This window comes from Dendrobates tinctorius, unplaced genomic scaffold (assembly GCF_039654945.1).
Source record: "Dendrobates tinctorius isolate UK_male_01 unplaced genomic scaffold, ASM3965494v1 ptg000151l, whole genome shotgun sequence".
Classification (NCBI taxonomy): domain Eukaryota; kingdom Metazoa; phylum Chordata; class Amphibia; order Anura; family Dendrobatidae; genus Dendrobates; species Dendrobates tinctorius.
This window is the reverse complement of record NW_027361818.1, coordinates 6733139-6751630: the sequence shown is the minus strand read 5'-3', so window position 1 is coordinate 6751630 and position 18492 is coordinate 6733139. Positions and strand designations below refer to the sequence as shown.

The window sequence follows — 18492 nt, the reverse complement described above, 5'->3', positions numbered from 1 at the left end:
AAGAATATGAATATGATGTAGCAGTGCCGGAAGGGTAGGAAGCAGACAAAGACACAGCGGGTTGCAATTTCTGTACCTTTACTTGATAAATGGTATCACTGCTTCCAAGCCTGGCATTACCCTCCCTGGAGGAAGGCAAAGCCACTGTGGTGGCCATACTCCTGGGGGTGCCACATATACTCGCTCATCACTACTGTCTACAAATATCTGAAGGAATGTCACAATATAGAGGGATCATTCTCATTCTCATTTGCACATGGAAACACGAGAAGCAATGGAATGAAACTGAAAGGGAGAAGATACAGATTAGATATTTGAAAAAACTTTTTGACAGTGAGGGTGATCAATGAGTGGATCAGGCTGCCCCGAGAGGTGGTGAGTTCTCCTTCCATGGAAGTCTTCAGACAGAGGCTGGACAGACATCTATCTGAGATGGTTTAGTGATTCCTGCATTGAGCAGGGGGTTGGACACGATGAACCTGGAGGTCCCTTCCAACTCTAACATTCTATGTGAAAATTGATAATGAAGTTGACTATGAATTGCTTATAGGAGCAAAAAAAAAGTGCAAGACATAGGATATGAATGATTGCCATGGGCATGTTGTGTGCTATTGTATTATCAGTCAGGCCTGTATTTCTCGACAGGCTCTGGAGGACAGAGAAATGTGCGGGAAGAGTAGTTGGGGCTGAAACAAAAGTTGACATTTTTTTTAGTATTAGATCTCTAGACTGGTTGAGCTGACATTAGTCCAGTGTGTAGGGTGGCCTTAACTAGCATCTGAAGATTATTACCACTTTTATTATGACTTCCAAGTAGAGGCGTGTGCAGTTAAAGTGTCTAGGGCAATATATTTGCAAATACGGCTTTGTTCAATATAGAATACATTAAATAACGACACTTTCAAACATATATTTATAGTTGAATGGTTTAATTTTACATAATGTTTTTCCTATTTTTAAGTACAATCTAGTAGGGTTTTCTGGTAGAATTGAAGTGATCACATATGGTCAAAGTCAAGGATAGAACTAGGATGTCCTACCTTGACCAAACTCTTTTCTCATTACATTTTTCCTTACATTCAAGTGAGGTCGAAATAATATAATGAAACATTTGGGTAAGAATATACAAACAACAGCCCAACTGGAGGAAAGGATGGCAAAGATCTCTGTGGCCACTGTGTACTTCCCACGGGAGCTGAGAGTTGCTGGGATGAAGGAAATCCAGACACAAAGGAAGGCCAACATACTAAATGTAATGTACTTGGCCTCATTGAAACTGTCAGGAAGTCTCCTAGCCAAGAAGGCCACGATGAAGCTGACAGTGGCTAGAAGACCCAAATACCCCAACATAACCCAAAATGCAAAAGGAGAACCCTCATTACAGTTAAGAATGATAACCCTGGATGGATTCTTGGTGTCATACTCAGGAAATGGAGGAGAGTGAAAAAGCCAAGTCACACAGACAGATATCTGGATGAGAACACAAATCACAATAACAGAGTAGGATACTTTCCCCCCAGTCCATCGTCGTAATCTAGTTCCAGGCTTGGTGGCCTTGAAAGCAATAACCACTGTTATTGTTTTGGCCAAGACGCAAGAGATGCACAGAGTAAATGCCAAGCCAAATGCCACCTGACGGAACAGGCACTTCTCAGGATCTGGATATCCAATGAAAGCAAATGAACTAAGAAAGCAGAAAAATAAGGCAATGAGGAGAAGACAGCTAAGGGACCAATTATTGGCTCGGACGATCGGTGTTGTGTTGTAACGAATAAAGATGCCTAGAACTCCAATGGGGAAGACAGATGAAACAATAGACAGCGCTGCCAAGCTGATACCCATAGCTTCATCATAGGAGAGAAATTCAATGGTTCTTCGTAAGCACATGTCCTGCTGGGTATTGGGCCAAGTATCCCAAGAGCATTTTTGGCACTCCACAGCATCTAGAGAAGAATATTTTTTGTAAACTCTAACCTATAACTATAAACTAAAAAATACATCATACTTTTACACTGTTATTTTGGTACCTGTCTCATTTGCAATCTCTCCTATTGGGCATTGGACACAGTCGAAGCAACACGTTGGCTTTCCTGGAATTGTTGCCTTTCTAGATCCCAAAGGACAACTCGGACTGCATTTTGATTGAGGAGTCTAAACACAGAAATTTATCATATGGACAATTACATATTGAAAGCGAGAAAGCAAAGGATTAGAGAATACCAAGGCAGAGCTTGACATTTCACCTCTAAGTTTTCTACCAAATCTTGAACAATATTGACCTTTAACTAAAAGGGTGGGAGTACAATGGGTAAAGAGAATAGGCAGGTGCCTAGGGCTCTGTTTTAATTGGGAGGACTAAATGTACGGATTAAAGAAACTCTATTCTATTCTTCCATCCTTGTCAATGCAAATGCACTCTCATTTGGTTTAGTTTGCGTGTGTTCTGAATAAGGGAACAAATCACTAGTAACTGCTTATCTTCCCTAAGAACAAAACAATATAGCATGCTAAAAACCAACAGTCCCATGGCATCTGCCTTTGGTCAAGGTCGAGTTGCCCTCAAACACATAGATCCAGTGGACTCTATAACAATATAGTGACAATTTCTACATGCGGTCCTCCATTGAGAACTGCACATGTTGTGGGGATACTGGGTGGAGGGAAAGGTCACATATGTAGAGAAGGAGATGGGAGACAATAGAGAAGGAATTGGGAGACAATGGGAAGTTGATGTCCAACAATGAGCTATCTAGCTCCCAAATTAAGTATGGAGGGAAGGTAAAGAGGAACATTTAGATTTCCCCAAAAGGGGAGCAGCTTGTCTCACCCATGCCATGATTCTACATTTAAGTCTATTTGTCCTCCCATGGTGTATATATAGGAGGAAAGTAAAAATATTGGTAATTTTTTTTTGTTAGGTCCACATTTTTTAGACCTGCTTTGTCGGTCCTTAGGTCTAGGGAGTTTTACAAGTTAAAAGGCGTGGAGCTCCTGAGCGCCAAAAGAAAGCAGGCCCCTTTTCCCAATCATGTATAATTTATAGCACTGGTCCCTTCCTCTTCTTGTAGTGGAAATCTTCTAGACATCAAGGACTGGGATCTAAGGGGTAGGGTTTCTCCTTGTGGAGAGTGACAACCCACGCCTGGCATGTCAGAGTGAGAAGACTTGTACGCCATTCATGTGTAAGGAGTTACAAGGACTGTTGTGTTCCCCAAACACGCACCGTAACACTAGAACTACTGATGGAGTCATTTTGACTCCTTTCGTTTTTTATTTCTCTTCTGTGACTACATTTTTCAGAATTCCGGCTTGAAACTCGGTGACTTTTCCTCAAATATGATGTGAAAAAAGATTTTGTGAGAATAAATAATTTTGGTGAAAAATTTGCGCGTTTTTTTCAAAATTTACCAAGAAGTACTGAAGGGAGTCATTTTGACTCCCTACTATATTTTGAGGTCCTTTTGTCACTAAATGTTGCTATAAAGTTTTGTGCATAATTTTTTCACTCTGTCTTATTTACCCTGATGTTCATATAGATGTAGTTCAATTTACATGTCAACTTTTCACATTTGCCTTGTGTTTTACCTGCTTGTATTACTGTGTAATACTGAACAAAATAGCTTGTTTACTCTAGGCTCTTATCTTATCAGATTTGATGAGAAATCTACTCGATCGGAGAGACTGCAAACTGACAAGTTTGCTCTATTTTCTACTGTGTGGGACAGGTTTATTGAAAATTGTATTGCGTGTTACAAACCTGGCCCATACATAACGGTGGATGAGCAACTTTTCCCAAGCAAAACTAGGTGTCCATTCACGCAGTACATGCCTTCCAAACCAGATAAATATGGCCACAAATATAGGCTAGCTGTTGATAAGGAGAGCAAATATCTGGCAAATGGCTTCCCTTATCTAGGCAAAAGATGACACACGCCGTGCTGAGGACCGTTTAGCTGACCATGTGGTAATGAAGTTATTGGACCCGTTTTTGAAAAAAGGTCGCAATGTTACAACCGATAATTATTTTACTTCAGTAAAATTAGCTAAACAGCTAAAAAGCAAAGGAACAACCATCGTGGGAACACTGAACAAGATAAGGCGAGAAGTGCCTAAAAAAATAAAATCCATGAATGAGGAATTGTACAACACTAAAGTGTTTAGAAATGAAGACAATTTTACACTTACAGTATATCAAGGAAAGCCCAACAAAAATGTTGTCATTTTGAGTTCCGTCCATCCAGATGTTGTTGTTGCGTCTGATTCCGCTAAAAAAACTCCAGAAATGGTAAAGTTTTACAATGAAACAAAATATGGAGTAGATGTAGTGGATCAGATGGCACGAAAATATACCACACGAACATGCACAAGGAGATGGCCTGTTCATGCATTTGAAAATGCCTTAGACTTTGCGGGTATAAATGCATGGATAATATTCAAGGAGATTACCCACCAAAAAATGTCACGCAAGGCATTTTTGCAAACGCTTGTGAGAGAGTTGAGTGGTCCTTATGTCACAGATAGGGAAAAGGGTTCCACGTCCCAAGTTTCTACATGCTCAGAAGTGATGGTTCAAACAAAATTTTGCCAGATCAAAGAAAAGTGCAAGAAAAATAGATCTGTCGGCAATTGTAAGACTTGTGGTAAGTCTTTGTGTGGGCAATGTACTGCCATAAATCAAAGGCAATGCCTAAAATGCGAAACACCAAATGTTTAGAAGGTGAATTCTGCGCCATATTTTCATTTTTATGCTCCTCCACCTACATTTTCTCTGCTTTTTGTTCTTCAGTTGTTGTTTATATGTGTGCACTTGAATAAAAAAAAATGTTTGAAAAACGTCTATTATTATTATTGTTATTTTCTGTAGAAAAATAAGAAAAGCAGAAAAAAAACAATCAAAAGCATTACTGTTGGATCTCACAATAATAATACATTACAAAAAATATAATTATTAATAAATAACCACAAATGAAACTCTAAAAATAAACGAAAACAAGCAAGGAGTCAAAATGACTCCTTTCAGTAGTTCTAGGCGGGGTCACGAGTCCAGTAGTCCTAGTGTTAAGTATTAGTGTTGTACATAATAGTGTATATTTTCTCATGACCTGTATTGTATATATTCTTGTCTTTATGTTTAAGGTTGCCTTGTAATGCTGCTATGTATATAGTGTTCTTGTTGTGTGATGATATTTGAATGTTTTGTAAAAGAATCTTGTATTGCACAAACAACTACAGACCAGTCTCCAATCTCCCCTTCATCTCTAAACTTTTGGAACGCCTAGTTTACTCCTGCCTTACCCGTTACCTCTCCATTCACTCCCTTCTAGACCCTTCACAGTCCGGCTTCCGCCCCCTACATTCGACTGAAACTGCACTCATCAAAGTGACCAATGACCTTCTGACAGCAAAACGTAACGGTGACCACTCTCTGCTCATTCTTCTTGACCTATCTGCAGCTTTCGATACTGTTGACCACCATCTCCTCCTCTCTAGGCTCCAGTCACTAGGCATTAAGGACACTGCACTCTCCTGGTTCTCTTCCTATCTCTCTGACCGCTCCTTCAGTGTTTTGTTCTCTGGCTCCACGTCATCTCCTCTTCCTCTTGCTGTCGGGGTACCTCAGGGCTCAGTCCTTGGCCCCCTTCTTTTCTCTCTCTACACGGCCCCAATTGGACAGACCATCAGCAGATTTGGCTTTCAGTACCATCTTTATGCTGATGACACACAACTATACACGTCTTCCCCCGACCTTACCCCCGCTGTACTACAGAACGCCAGTGACTGTCTGTCCGCAGTCTCCAATATCATGTCCGCTCTCTATCTGAAACTCAACCTCTCCAAAACTGAACTTCTTCTGCTCCTGCCGTCTACTAACCTCCCTAAATCTGACATTTCCCTCTCCGTGGGTGGTACCACAATAACACCCAGGCAGCAGGCGCGCTGTCTGGGTGTTATGTTTGACACCAATCTCTCCTTCACATCCCATATACAATCCCTTGCCCGCTCTTGCCGCTTACACCTAAAGAACATCTCTAGAATCTGCCCTTTTCTCACTATGGAAACAACAAAAACCCTCACTGTTGCATTGATCCACTCTCGCCTGGATTACTGCAATGCTCTATTAATTGGCCTCCCCGTCACTCGACTATCCCCTCTCCAGTCCATACTTAATGCAGCGGCCAGGATCGTCCATCTGGCTAATCGGTACTCGGACGCGTCCGCTCTTCGCCAGTCCTTACATTGGCTGCCCATTCATTATAGGATCCAATTCAAAGTACTTGTTCTCACCCACAAAGCTCTCCACAGTGCAGCACCCCCTTACATCTCTTCTCTCATTTCTGTCTATCGGCCTAGCCGATCGCTGCGCTCTGCAAACGACTTTCGACTAACCTCTGCACTAATCCGTACCTCCCACTCCCGACTCCAAGACTTCTCCCCTGCTGCTCCTATCCTCTGGAATGCTCTACCCCAAGACATCAGGACTATCCACAATTTGCATAGTTTTAGGCGCTCCCTCAAAACACACCTGTTCAGAGCGGCCTATCACATTCACTAATCAAAGTCATTCTCTGTGTAAGTGTGCGTGTGTAGCCCATTCACTATCTCCATCCATCCTTCACTCCCGCAAGATGGCTGGACCTTCATTGTAAATACACCATTGTAAATACACACCTGTACTTTGTATCTCCCTCACCTCATTGTAGATTGTAAGCTCTCACGAGCAGGGTCGTCTTATTTAATCTTATTTTGCTTTAATTATTGTATTGTTAACGTTGTTACTTATGACTTGTGTTTTGAAACTGTTAAACTGTAAAGCGCTGCGGAATATGTTGGCGCTATATAAATAAAGATTATTATTATTATTATTATTATTATTTCCATAGTTGTCTAGGGACAGTGTAGTTACTTAGTTTGGTCACTTGAGGGGGCACATGACACCTTTGTATAAATGATTAGTGTTTATAGTTAACTGTAGGAGGGGCTACTGTGGGTAATGCAGGGACAGCTTCCTGGTTAGAGTTCATTAGGGCCAGGGCACCCATAGAGCTCGGGTGGGCTTAAGGCCCTGGTAGAACAGCAAGCCCGCTATATTTGGAAGCAAAGTGTCCAGCCATCCAGAGTCTGCAGTGAAGGAGAAAGGTACAGCTGAAGCGGCAGTTTGACCACAGTGTGGAGTTGAAGACAGAGTAAAGGTCCTAGGCAGAACAAGGGACACAGGTCGCTCATAGTGTGGCAGGTCATTGCCTGGGCCGATGCCCATAGATCCGGGTCAAACTGGACAAGAGAACCCCCAATCGTAGAGACTCTGGACAGAGAGGACGCTGTGTTACCGCAGAAAGAGATAAGACCCAGTAATGTACTAATGGACGTAGAGCAGAAGGCAGAGGGAGGAAGCAATGTGAACTGTGTGGAAACTAATGCTGATGTTGTCACTGACCAGGATGTGCTGCGAAACGCAACAAGTAAAGTTCTACGTTGTAAGTTTGAATTGGACTCTGTCTCTTACTGTACAACTACGTTAGCTGGAGAACTTCAGCAAGTCTGATGGGACCCCGATGGTACAGAAGGTGTAGCAGAAAGTATGCTGATGAAGGGACAGTGTTTTCATGTGACGGGAGACAAGATCACGGTAAAACACATAGTCTCAGCCATGGCTACGGCCCTGGCCCTCCCTCACACATGTTCCTCTATGAAATTAAATTTGAAAATTGCCTCACTCTGACATGCCAGTCCTGACTTGTCACTCTCCACAAGGAGAAACCTAACCCCTTAGATCCTAGTCTTAAGCCTCTCACCCAGCCAAATCAGATCTCATACACTAAACTTAAGAGGGACAGCACCCCGAAAACTATGTCTGTGAATTGAGATTCTGATTTGGGCTTTATCCTTAGTCATTTTGCAAGGCTCGATAAAGGGTTGATATTGACTTTTAGGATTGCTACTGTTATGGACCTAATTAAATAAACATAGAGACTAGGTGCGTTCACAGTCCGGGGTCCACCATGCAGAGGTGATAACTGCTGCTAGACAATAACAGACAGTGTGTGGTAGAGGATGGCCGAACTCACGTGGGTGAAAGTCACCTGGTGAAAGTCACCTGGTGTGAACTGAGGCGGACTCTGTTACTTCACAGAGGCTACCCTAACAGGCGTAAGAACCGTAACCTGTTCAGCCTCACAGACTACGGCTAAGAGAGCGCTAGTATGACGTCACAGGACACTGCCCCAAAATACGGGGTGAGCGCCCCTCTAGACCCACTCGCACGCGGAACCGCTACTGCGGCACCAGGGGTAGACCATTAAGAAATGCTGAACCCTGTGTAAGGATTCGACTCGCTTAGGTGCAGCGGGAGTCAAACATGAGGCACGTTCCTTTAAAATTTCACAGGGTTTATTACTCCATAAACCATAGACAGCACATAAACAGTCCTTAGCTGGGCTGTGTTCCCTCCGGTCCTGTGCACACAGGCCAGGGCAATGTCCAGAGCAGCACTCTTATCTGCAGCCGCAGACACAGGAAGGCTTCTCCTTCCTTGGAACACAGACCACTCTCTGTAGTGTCCCACCTCGACACATGGAAGTCTGTCCACACTCTGACAGACTCCCTCCCAGTCTTTCTCACATGTGCTAAACACCTTAATTACATAGCCCTGTAACCACACCCATAGGTGAGGTATGGATCACATGAGCTGGTCACATGGTCAGGACTTCACCACAGGTCCTGAACATACACATGTCTTCAGGCAAAACGGAGTACAGTCCGCACCCAGTGCACTAAATGACATCTTTAGTGCTCATGTACACTATAGGCAAAATACTCCGGGTTACATCGCAGGGAGCATCCCTCCACGTGACATATCTCCCATTAACCAAGCGATCACCTGTCACACCACATATCCCCCTCCTCTGCCTAAAGCCATGGGGCTTGGCACTTTCTATTACTTGACCAGAGATCCTTCTCGGTCGTCTCTGCCAGTCAAATCGTCTATCAAAGTCACGCCCTGCTAGTGAACCCTTCAGTAGGCGTCCATTATCAGACTCTGTCTTGTTCTTTGATAAAGATGGGCCCATGTCAGACCAACCGCATCCCCGGCGGTCAGTATGGTGTTGCGACTCCCTTGCCCCCATACCTCTTGTCTGGACTGACTCTTTGTCACCACTTCTTCTACAGGGTCTCCCGCCTAGGTCACTCAGCTCTGAGCTAACTGAGACATCACTACTTCCTCTTCCATCAGGCCACCTATTGTCCTCTCTCTGCTGGCCATTTCTCCTAAGGTCTATAAGGTCCCGAGAGCAGCCCTTCCATTTATCTCTATGTACTCTCTTTTCTCCAGCTTGAGGACTTCCAGTCTTTAGTGAACCTCTTTGCCTTTCTATACCGCGAGTTGAAGGAGGCGGCCATCTTCTTTCCATTTCCTCCAGCTCTCTACTGATCTGCTTCCTCTCAATTCTTAGCTGCTCTACTTCTTTCAGGTATGACACGCGATACTCCAGGAGCATCCAGATATTCCCAAGGCTCTCCATGGACCCAACAACGAGGAATGGAACCATCCCATCTTCACCCTTGTCCTGGGCTTCGTCATCAGCCGGAATCCTCACTCTCATCACGCCAGACCTGTTCACCATGTCCTGCATCACTTTCCCAAACCTTCCGATGACTTTCCTCACCAGACCTCCGGGCACTTGAATGATGTCTTCTGCCATGCCCTGCTGACTTTGAACTTTCCTCGCACACTCTAGACATTGAGTGGCTTCTTTTTTTTCCAACAGGATCATCTGCCTTGTGCGGAGGCATTGTAGATGCATATCCCTCAGGATAGTAACCCGCTTCCTTGTGACTTCCTTAGATGACAGTATGACCAGCTGCTTCGTCTCTGGTGCCCAGAACACACTACATGCTTCTATAGCCTTCCTAAAGGCCTCATGCACACCTTCCTCAGCACAGGCTTCCTGCATGTCTTCTGGTACATCAATTACAACCTTGAAGGTCGTGGACTTGCTCTCATCCTGGACAGATGGCTCTGGGTTCCCTACGGACACTTCCCTCAAGATATTTGTCACGATCGGATGACTGTCTTGTGCAGCCCTTGGCTCACCATCTTCCTGAGAATTACAGTCTTCCAAGATGGGCTTTGGCAGTTCTGCCTTGCTATCAGTCGGGCACGGCCGCTGTACGTCTTCGCCCATCCACTTCTCCTGCAGAAGACCTTTTACTACTCCACTGAGTTCTTGCAGAACTTTATCTCGCTCCTCTGCCAGGTAGCGACGCTCATCCTCTCTCCTGAGAATCTCCTGTTGATGCTTCTCTTGGGCCTCTCTGAGCACCTCCATATCTTCCAACAGGGTCTTGTTCATGGTTTTACACGCTGACAGGTGACCTCTGAGCTCAGAGACTTCCTTCTCCAGCTCATCCACTCTGTGCTCAGTCACTTGTCTCAGTGCCTTGCCTGCCAAGAGCTCGGACTCTAGGTGATGCAGCCGCTCCACCTGCGCAGAGTTGGCGACTTCCAGACTCGCCACCTTCAGACACTCCCTCGCCAGCTGCTGACACATCTCTTCGTGCCCTTGCTCCAAGTCTCGTAGGTGCGCTTCTACCTGGTGCAAACTGTCATTACACTGGGTTCGTGCTTCTGTCTGACAAACACTGTCTTCAGCCCTAGTGGTTGCTACTGGCAATAACATATTACAGTCACGCCTGGTACCTGTGTCACACCCCACCGTATGGGAAACGCTCATGTTGCTCTCTGCTCGGGTGTCAGGTCCACTCTTTTTAATTACCACACCACTATCAGTCCCCCTGTGGTACCCGTCAGGTGACATCATGTCCGTAAGTGGGGCCGACGTACTGTTCTCTCTGGTCATGCTTAACTTAGGCCTGTCAACTTTAGGAGGCGGACTTTTCACACCATTACCTCCCATACACATTATATCAACAGACACTTCTCCTTTTTTCCACCAGTCCCACAGGGCTTCTAAGTCCCGCCCTATTACCATAGTACACTGTAAGCCTGGGACTACTGTCACTACATGGTACGTGGAACTCTCAGTCGTGTCAATGTTATAGGTATGCTGTCAAAAGTTCTTTATCGTCCCCACCAAAGCCATTCACTCTCGTCACCGTCCCAGGCGACACAGAATGTCCAGGTGTGGTTCTTAGCACAGATACCAGACTCCCAGGGTCTAACAATCCCATCACCCGTTCTCCATCCAGCCAGAAGGGGCACTGTAGTGTCGGTTCACTGACCGAGCTACTCACAATCGTCTCATCTCCCAGCCCACCATCCATCATATCACGAGACGTCATGTCCGTAAGTTGGGCAGATGTACTTTTTCTTCTGGTCAGTTCTACCTCTGACCTGTCCACGTCAGGAGCCGTCACTGTCTCAGTGTCCACTGGCCCCACAGTCGAAGCATTTCCATCGTCCGACCAAACGTCATCAAACAAAACAAAGTCCCGGCCCCTCTCCCAGGCACAGACTAAGTCCCATGGTATACCTCCCCCTTGGCACTCACCACCTTTGGTCCCCTCAAACACTATTACTGCGTAGTTCACTGTGACCCCGTGTTTACAGCGAACCCTGACGTTTTTCTCGGACAGAGAGAAAACGAGAGGAGTTCCTGTCAGAGTCACCTGATTCTCTGATTTCAGCCGACCAAAGGCTCCTTCCCGGTGCAGCATCACTGTACACATCTGTGGCCCATCATTACTACCCGGAAAGGATATTCCACATTCTGAAAAAGACCTGCACATACACTGCGGTACTCCAGACGTACCTACTGAGTCACCCAGTGCTGTCACTTCTTCAAACTTGGCCCCTTTCTGGACCACCACCCCGCTTTGGGTTGCTGCCCCCTCCCAGGACTCCACCCCTTTTCGGGCTACCACCCCAATTTGGGCCACCGCCCCCTTTTGGGACTCCACCCCTTTTCGGGCTACCACCAGCGGGAGTCAAACATGAGGCACGTTCCTTTAAAATTTCACAGGGTTTATTACTCCATAAACCATAGACAGCACATAAACAGTCCTTAGCTGGGCTGTGTTCCCTCCGGTCCTGTGCACACAGGCCAGGCCAATGTCCAGAGCAGCGCTCTATCTGCAGCCGCAGACACAGGAAGGCTTCTCCTTCCTTGGAACACAGACCACTCTCTGTAGTGTCCCACCTGGACACATGGAAGTCTGTCCACACTCTGACAGACTCCCTCCCAGTCTTTCTCACATGTGCTAAACACCTTAATTACATAGCCCTGTAACCACACCCATAGGTGAGGTATGGATCACATGAGCTGGTCACATGGTCAGGACTTCACCACAGGTCCTGAACATACACATGTCTTCAGGCAAAACGGAGTACAGTCCGCACCCAGTGCACTAAATGACATCTTTAGTGCTCATGTACACTATAGGCAAAATACTCCGGGTTGCATCGCAGGGAGCATACCTCCACGTGACATATCTCCCATTAACCACGCGATCACCTGTCACACCACACCCGTTAAAAGTCACAGGGTGCAGCAGACAGTTGCTTACCGCACTGAGTGTGTACAGCACCGCACTGGTGGACACCACTAACCAGCCTATGCTTAGAGCTGGAAAGCGCACTAATCTGCGCACGGTGCTGCTCTGACAGACGCTGCAGTAATGTGGTACCGAGGAGCCGTGTGCTAAATGGCGCCCTCAGGCGCTAATGTATGAAAAGAGCTGAGAGCAATGCGGCGCTAGGCAGTGCCAGTACTCGGTGCTGACACTAAAACCCTAAACACTACCAACATGCATATCAAAGGGAGGGGAATTATAATGAGTCATTCACCAGTCTCAAGCATCCATCATCATACTCAACACTTTAGCAACAAGACACTATATTAGCGCATGGCCGGGTGGCCATGCAAATCTTTTATATTTGCAGCCTTCCGGGACCTTTCTGATGGTCCAATCAGAGCAGCAACAGGGCCTGCGCATGTGACCTCCGACCTCCAATGAGAGGTCGTCCAACAGGCATGCTCAGTAGGGGAAAAGAAGGACTTAGTCCCAGGAGCTTGCTGCTGACCCATGCATGATACAATAGCAGAGCCAGGAGGAGTAACCAGACGCCTAGCATTAGCCTGGGCAAGGCGCTGGGACCGACGTCTTTGCTGAACAGGCTCCTCTCCTGCCGGAGAGGAATGGGAAACCGCAGAAGGCAGGGTTCGGGCTTCCTCCTGTGCAGCGGCAGGAACCCGATGCCTAACAGCTACATCCAATAGGTGGCACTAGAGTTCAAGTCCTGTTCCTTTTTGAAAAGGAAATTTGCATATTTATTTTTCCAGAAGAGCATGCATGGCCTATAACTCTTCTCACTCTGACTTGCCAGGCCTGTCTTGTCACTCTTCACAAGTAGAATCCTTCCCCTTTAGATCCCAGTATTAAGCCTCACATAGCCAAATCAGATCCCATGCTTTGTACTGATGAGGGCAACACCCCAAACACCGTGTCTGCCAATTGAGACTCTGGTTTGGCTTTTTTCCTAAGTCATATGGCAAAGCTCGTTAAAGGGTCAATATTGACTTTTAGGATTGCTACTTCCAATAGGTGGCATTAGAGTTCAAGTGCTCTTCCTCTCTGAAGAGGAAATTTGCAGACTTCAAGGTCTAAGTGTGACCACATTCTCTGTAGTCTCTACAGTTACCTCCATTACTTAACATAATTAAGGCTCAGTGGTCCATTATTTTATTAGCTAAGGGTACAAAATTGTACCACTGTATGAAGACTTGGCCAAACAATAGCTCATGTCTCAGTTTCACCGAAAGGAAAGCACTACAAGGCTCCACTTGCAAAATATCCCATACCCTGACCCCAATCTACTTGCATTAAACCTGTGCAGAACATAATGCCATACCTCATTACTCCATATAATGGCTGTAGTGTTCATTTTCATTTGATTCCCTTCCATGGAACTGGAATCATAACTTCCCACTGTCTTCTGCACCATGGAACCAGTGGAGCTTAGTTGCCAGTTTACAATGTCGTAGAGGGCTGGAGGATCCCTTTTATCGTCAAAAAATATGTGAGTATTGTCTTTAGTCTCAAAATCTACAGTTTTAATATAATGAAGGATCTGAAGAAATATAAAAGATTAATTAATTTATTTTATAATCAATGACGTCACAAATGTAGCATTTTTAAGCCTGAGATCATCTTCTGTTTACTCAAGTACCATAAAGAACGGCTTACTCACATAGTGACTACTGCAATCTTTCTCCAGAAGGAGAGGAATCGCCAACCTATTCTCTAACCCACTGAGTCAGAAGTCTCTGCTGGAGTTTCTGAACCTTATGGCTCCAATGCAAAATGTTTAAAGACCCATAAACACAGTTTACTAATGTTGGTATATCTGATTTAGGACTGCTGATTCTTTTGGTCACCAGAGATATCTCATAGAGAACACAGGAGCACTCGGCAGAGAGACCACTCCTGTGTATGTATGGGAGAGATGGGAAATATAACTGCTGGATAACCAATGAGCCAAACAATTGTTCATCAGACAGCTATCTAAGGTGTAATGGGCCCCTACCTACCATAAATACTGGCGTCTTCTTAATGTATGCAAAGCCCTATAGTTCTGCTCAGCCATGTGGCCTGGGTGTAACATACCTCTTTACCTTCTGTAATTACAGTATATCCTAGCAAAAACTCATCTATGCTTATGTGTTGGAGCCCAGAAGACATTAGTAGTCACAAATATAAATGTGCAACTTCTTTACCTGCGAAGGACGTACGGATGAGATGGGGGCACAAGTACTTTGAAGGAAAGGTCCCTTTCCTGGCTCACATTGCAGCAAGTTATGTATGGCCCATGCAAAGACATAAACTGCTGTGTAAACGTTAAATGTTATTCTAAGGTCCACGTTAGTCATGACAAGCTCTAATTTTTCATCTCTGATACATTCATTGATGGTTTCGTTGAGCATTCCATCAGCTCTAGTGTGGTGGTTAGTCCACTTGCAAGAAAATGTCTCCTCCCAAAGCGCAAGTAAAAAGTGATCACGAGGAGACTTTAATGGGTGTAAGCTATTTAGATGTTCTACAAACCCAGGCATCTGTCCCCCATGAATAGCAAAACCTATAGTACCCATCAAGACTGATTGGAACTTTTCTTTATTAAGAAAGGACGAAGTTGACCATGATTCACTGGCTATCCAGATTTTCCCGGTTACATTTTGTTTGGCCAACTCTTCCACCACAGGCATGAAATCAGAATCTGAAGACAAGACTAGCACCACCTTGGCTGATGACTCTTTGATAACATTAACGATATGTGGAGCACCTCTGTTGGGTTGTCCAGTCATGATATTCTCAATGAAGGCCACACAAGCTCCAGCTTGGACTATTTTTTGCTTTACTATCTGAATGCCTGGTTGACCATAATCATTATCAACAGCCAATAACCCGACCCATGTCCATCCAAAGTACAAGACTAACTCAGCTAGACCTCGATATTGAAATGTGTCACTTGGAACTGTACGGAAAAACGAAGGGAACAAGTTCCTATTGCTGAGGAGCGGACTGGTGGAGATATAACTTATCTGTAAATAAATGAGAGAAAAAGAACTTTGTTAACAAATACATTGTAGGCTTCTCCTTTTTGAGGATCATCAGGATTTTTTTGAACTGTTTTGGCTCAATATAGTGACAACATGTAAACAGTGACAATGGCTCAACAAACAGATCCAGCTAGACGGTGAAGCACTGGAACGATATTACCTGACAAATCTTGTTTTTTGTTACCTGAAAGCTCTCAGGTGGCCCTTGTCGTATAAGTCAACCAATTCAAGCAGGGTCAGATAAAAACACATTTGTGTAAATATTGTAGTTGCATAGACACAACATGTGGTGAGCAAGGGGGGATATGTGGACAAGGACTTATTTAAAGAAAGAAGAACAACTTTGTGGCATAAACTGCTCCTCAAACAGTTTTGGCAATGTTCACCTTACCTGCGGATATCTGTGTAGACCCAACATTTGAGCCATGAAGATTGAGCGTGTAGACGCAGCATCACCAACAATCCCAGCCAGTGTTCCTTCTTCACCACAACGATAATTTGGGACACTTGGTTCCCTTCCAGATAACATCCACAAGGTGCCTTCTGCTGCTCTTCTCAAGACAGTACAAGTGTCATAAATCTGGAATCCCAGAGTGATATTGGGAAGAAGATCTGGATTTTTATTGATCTCCTCCAAGGCGAATATAAAAGCCTGCATGATCTGGTAGGATTCAACGTCAAATCTAAAGGAGTAAAAACGTAGATGGTTAAAGGTTTTTTGAATATACAGTATCTATGTATGCATGTAGTAGAACTTCTTCTACTCATCTCTGAAATGTATTGTAACTGAGTCCTTTCCTTTTCAAGGTTACCTCATTATTGAGGCATGTTGGAACTTTATATACATCTCCAGGTTTATAGATCTACTTACAACAATCATATAGTGGATATTTGGTACTGATGAGTCCTCTCCACTAGTACTTGACTTGATATCTTCTATTGCCCAATCAACACAAATAAAACCCTTAAAGATTTTGGAAAGACTTACTGTTGGCATTTCAGATCTTCTGGTTTGCTTCTAAAATGATTTTCTGAATAAATTCTTTTCACATGAATGGAGAACGTGCCTCCTATGATCAGGTCCCCAAACTGACCTAGATACCAGCTGATATTGCCACCAGGTATATGGCAGCCGGCAGTGGACGTCACACCTTCACTCACTTGCACAGCGCAGATATACAAAAGCCAAACCTCACGAAGCAACAGGGATGTGATCTTATATAGCCATTGCATATGGCGCAAGGCTACATTCAGATCTAGCAGATTAAAAGTCAGATAATATGTCATGATTGGGTTTCACATATAAATATGGGACTAGAAAGTTAGTAAGGTGAGGAAGACCACCCAAAGAGCCACAACTAACTCTATCTTCTACTAAAATAGCGGAAAATTTTCCAATAAAGCAATGTTCTCCTCACATATTATGCACCTCAGTTATGTCACTAGGAAAAGGGAAATATAGGACTTCGCTTAGTCTTAGTCTCACATAGACAGTAAGAGACCTGCCTTAGGGAACTGGGCACATTGAAGTAAAGTGGTTATACGTAGATCCCACTCTCCTCCCTTTCCTTTCTTTTCTCCTTTCTTTCCTATTCCCCTTATTTTTTCTTACCTTCTCTTAACCCCTTTTTGTTATTCTCCCATACGTTTCTCTTTCCTCCCTTTCCTATCCCTCCTCACATTCTCCTCCCTTCCCGTCCTTTTCTATCCCCCTTCATATCTCCTCCCTTCCTTTTGCTCTTTTTACTCTTTTGGAAAACTTAGATCCACCTAAACAATGAGATTCTCTGTGTCCGTTTACGCACGAAATGTCCTTTCAGTGCTGAAAATGTCAACAAATCTTGTTTTTTTTTCTACTAGCAGAGAACCATGTATTCCACCAGTACAAAATTCCCCTAAAACAAAAAGATATTTCAGTCTATAACGTATCTAGAACATAGTCGATCCCAGGCACCTTAGTGTCTTAGAGCTTAGTCTCGGTCATATTAGTAAAAGTATTCCACGCACACCACACACACACGACGTCCGTCTAACAGCGAACGTTGGAATAGGAGTTTATATACCTATAGCATTGCTTCATCCTGGGTGATTAGAGGGCAATTATTGTAACCAGCTGGAACTAGAAAGGATGATGTCAACACAGCTAAATATCCCAAGTGACTTGTCATCATCTTATAGTAATAAAGTCTACAACCGTCTCGTAAAGCAATTATCCAACTGAAATAAAACATATGTTAAAAGTGATGGCCTGCTTGGAGGCAAGTCACTGACATTTTGGTGGAGATGATCTTCGTTAGATTACATGACGACTTACATACCGGGACCAGACTAGACCACATTGAGACCTCCAGAGGAGAAGCGACTGGTGGTCCAACCTCTGGCCGCACAGTGTTGGTGAATATCTGCTTTACTTCCATCACACCTTCTACCAGACTTACTTGTGACCACTATGACTTCCACTATGAAAGCCTTGGGTGGGTCCACCAGAACATCTCATCTTTGGGGATTCAGTCTTCACTGTCTTTTTGTAATTCTTTTCCGACATTTTTGACCAAAAGCATTTTTTTTATAAAGTAAAAAAAACCCAAGAAACAATGGTGAAGTTCGACTTTTTGTCATCATTTCTCCCCACTTGGGTTTTTTTTCCTATTTTTCAATAAATTATATGGAAAATTAAACGGTGCCATATAAAACTATTACTCGTCCTGTAAAAAAGCAAAAAGAAACAAGCAAGCAAAACCTCTTATACGTCTTTGTAGATGTAAAAATTAAGCTATGGCTCCTGGAATAAGGTGGGAAATAATCAAAAGTTCAAAAAACAAAATCGGACCCGTGAGTTGAGCGGACAGGGTTGCAATATCAACGCCTATCCTGTAGACAGGTATGGTCATGTTTATTGAAAGAAGCAGCCATGTTT

The 18492-nt window shown here is 44.3% G+C and overlaps 1 protein-coding gene across 1 annotated transcript; it reads right to left on the bottom strand.

Moving 5' to 3' along the window:
• Positions 1-912: 912 nt before the first annotated feature.
• On the bottom strand, positions 913-16862 carry LOC141049904 (extracellular calcium-sensing receptor-like). The gene is made up of 6 exons (XM_073546743.1): positions 16564-16862; positions 15967-16258; positions 14736-15557; positions 13871-14101; positions 2028-2151; positions 913-1943 (listed from the first exon to the last, which is right to left on the bottom strand). The coding sequence occupies exons 1-6, from the start codon at positions 16860-16862 to the stop codon at positions 1027-1029; spliced, it is 2685 nt and encodes an 894-aa protein (XP_073402844.1). The 3' UTR covers positions 913-1026.
• Between the last annotated feature and the right edge of the window lie 1630 nt (positions 16863-18492).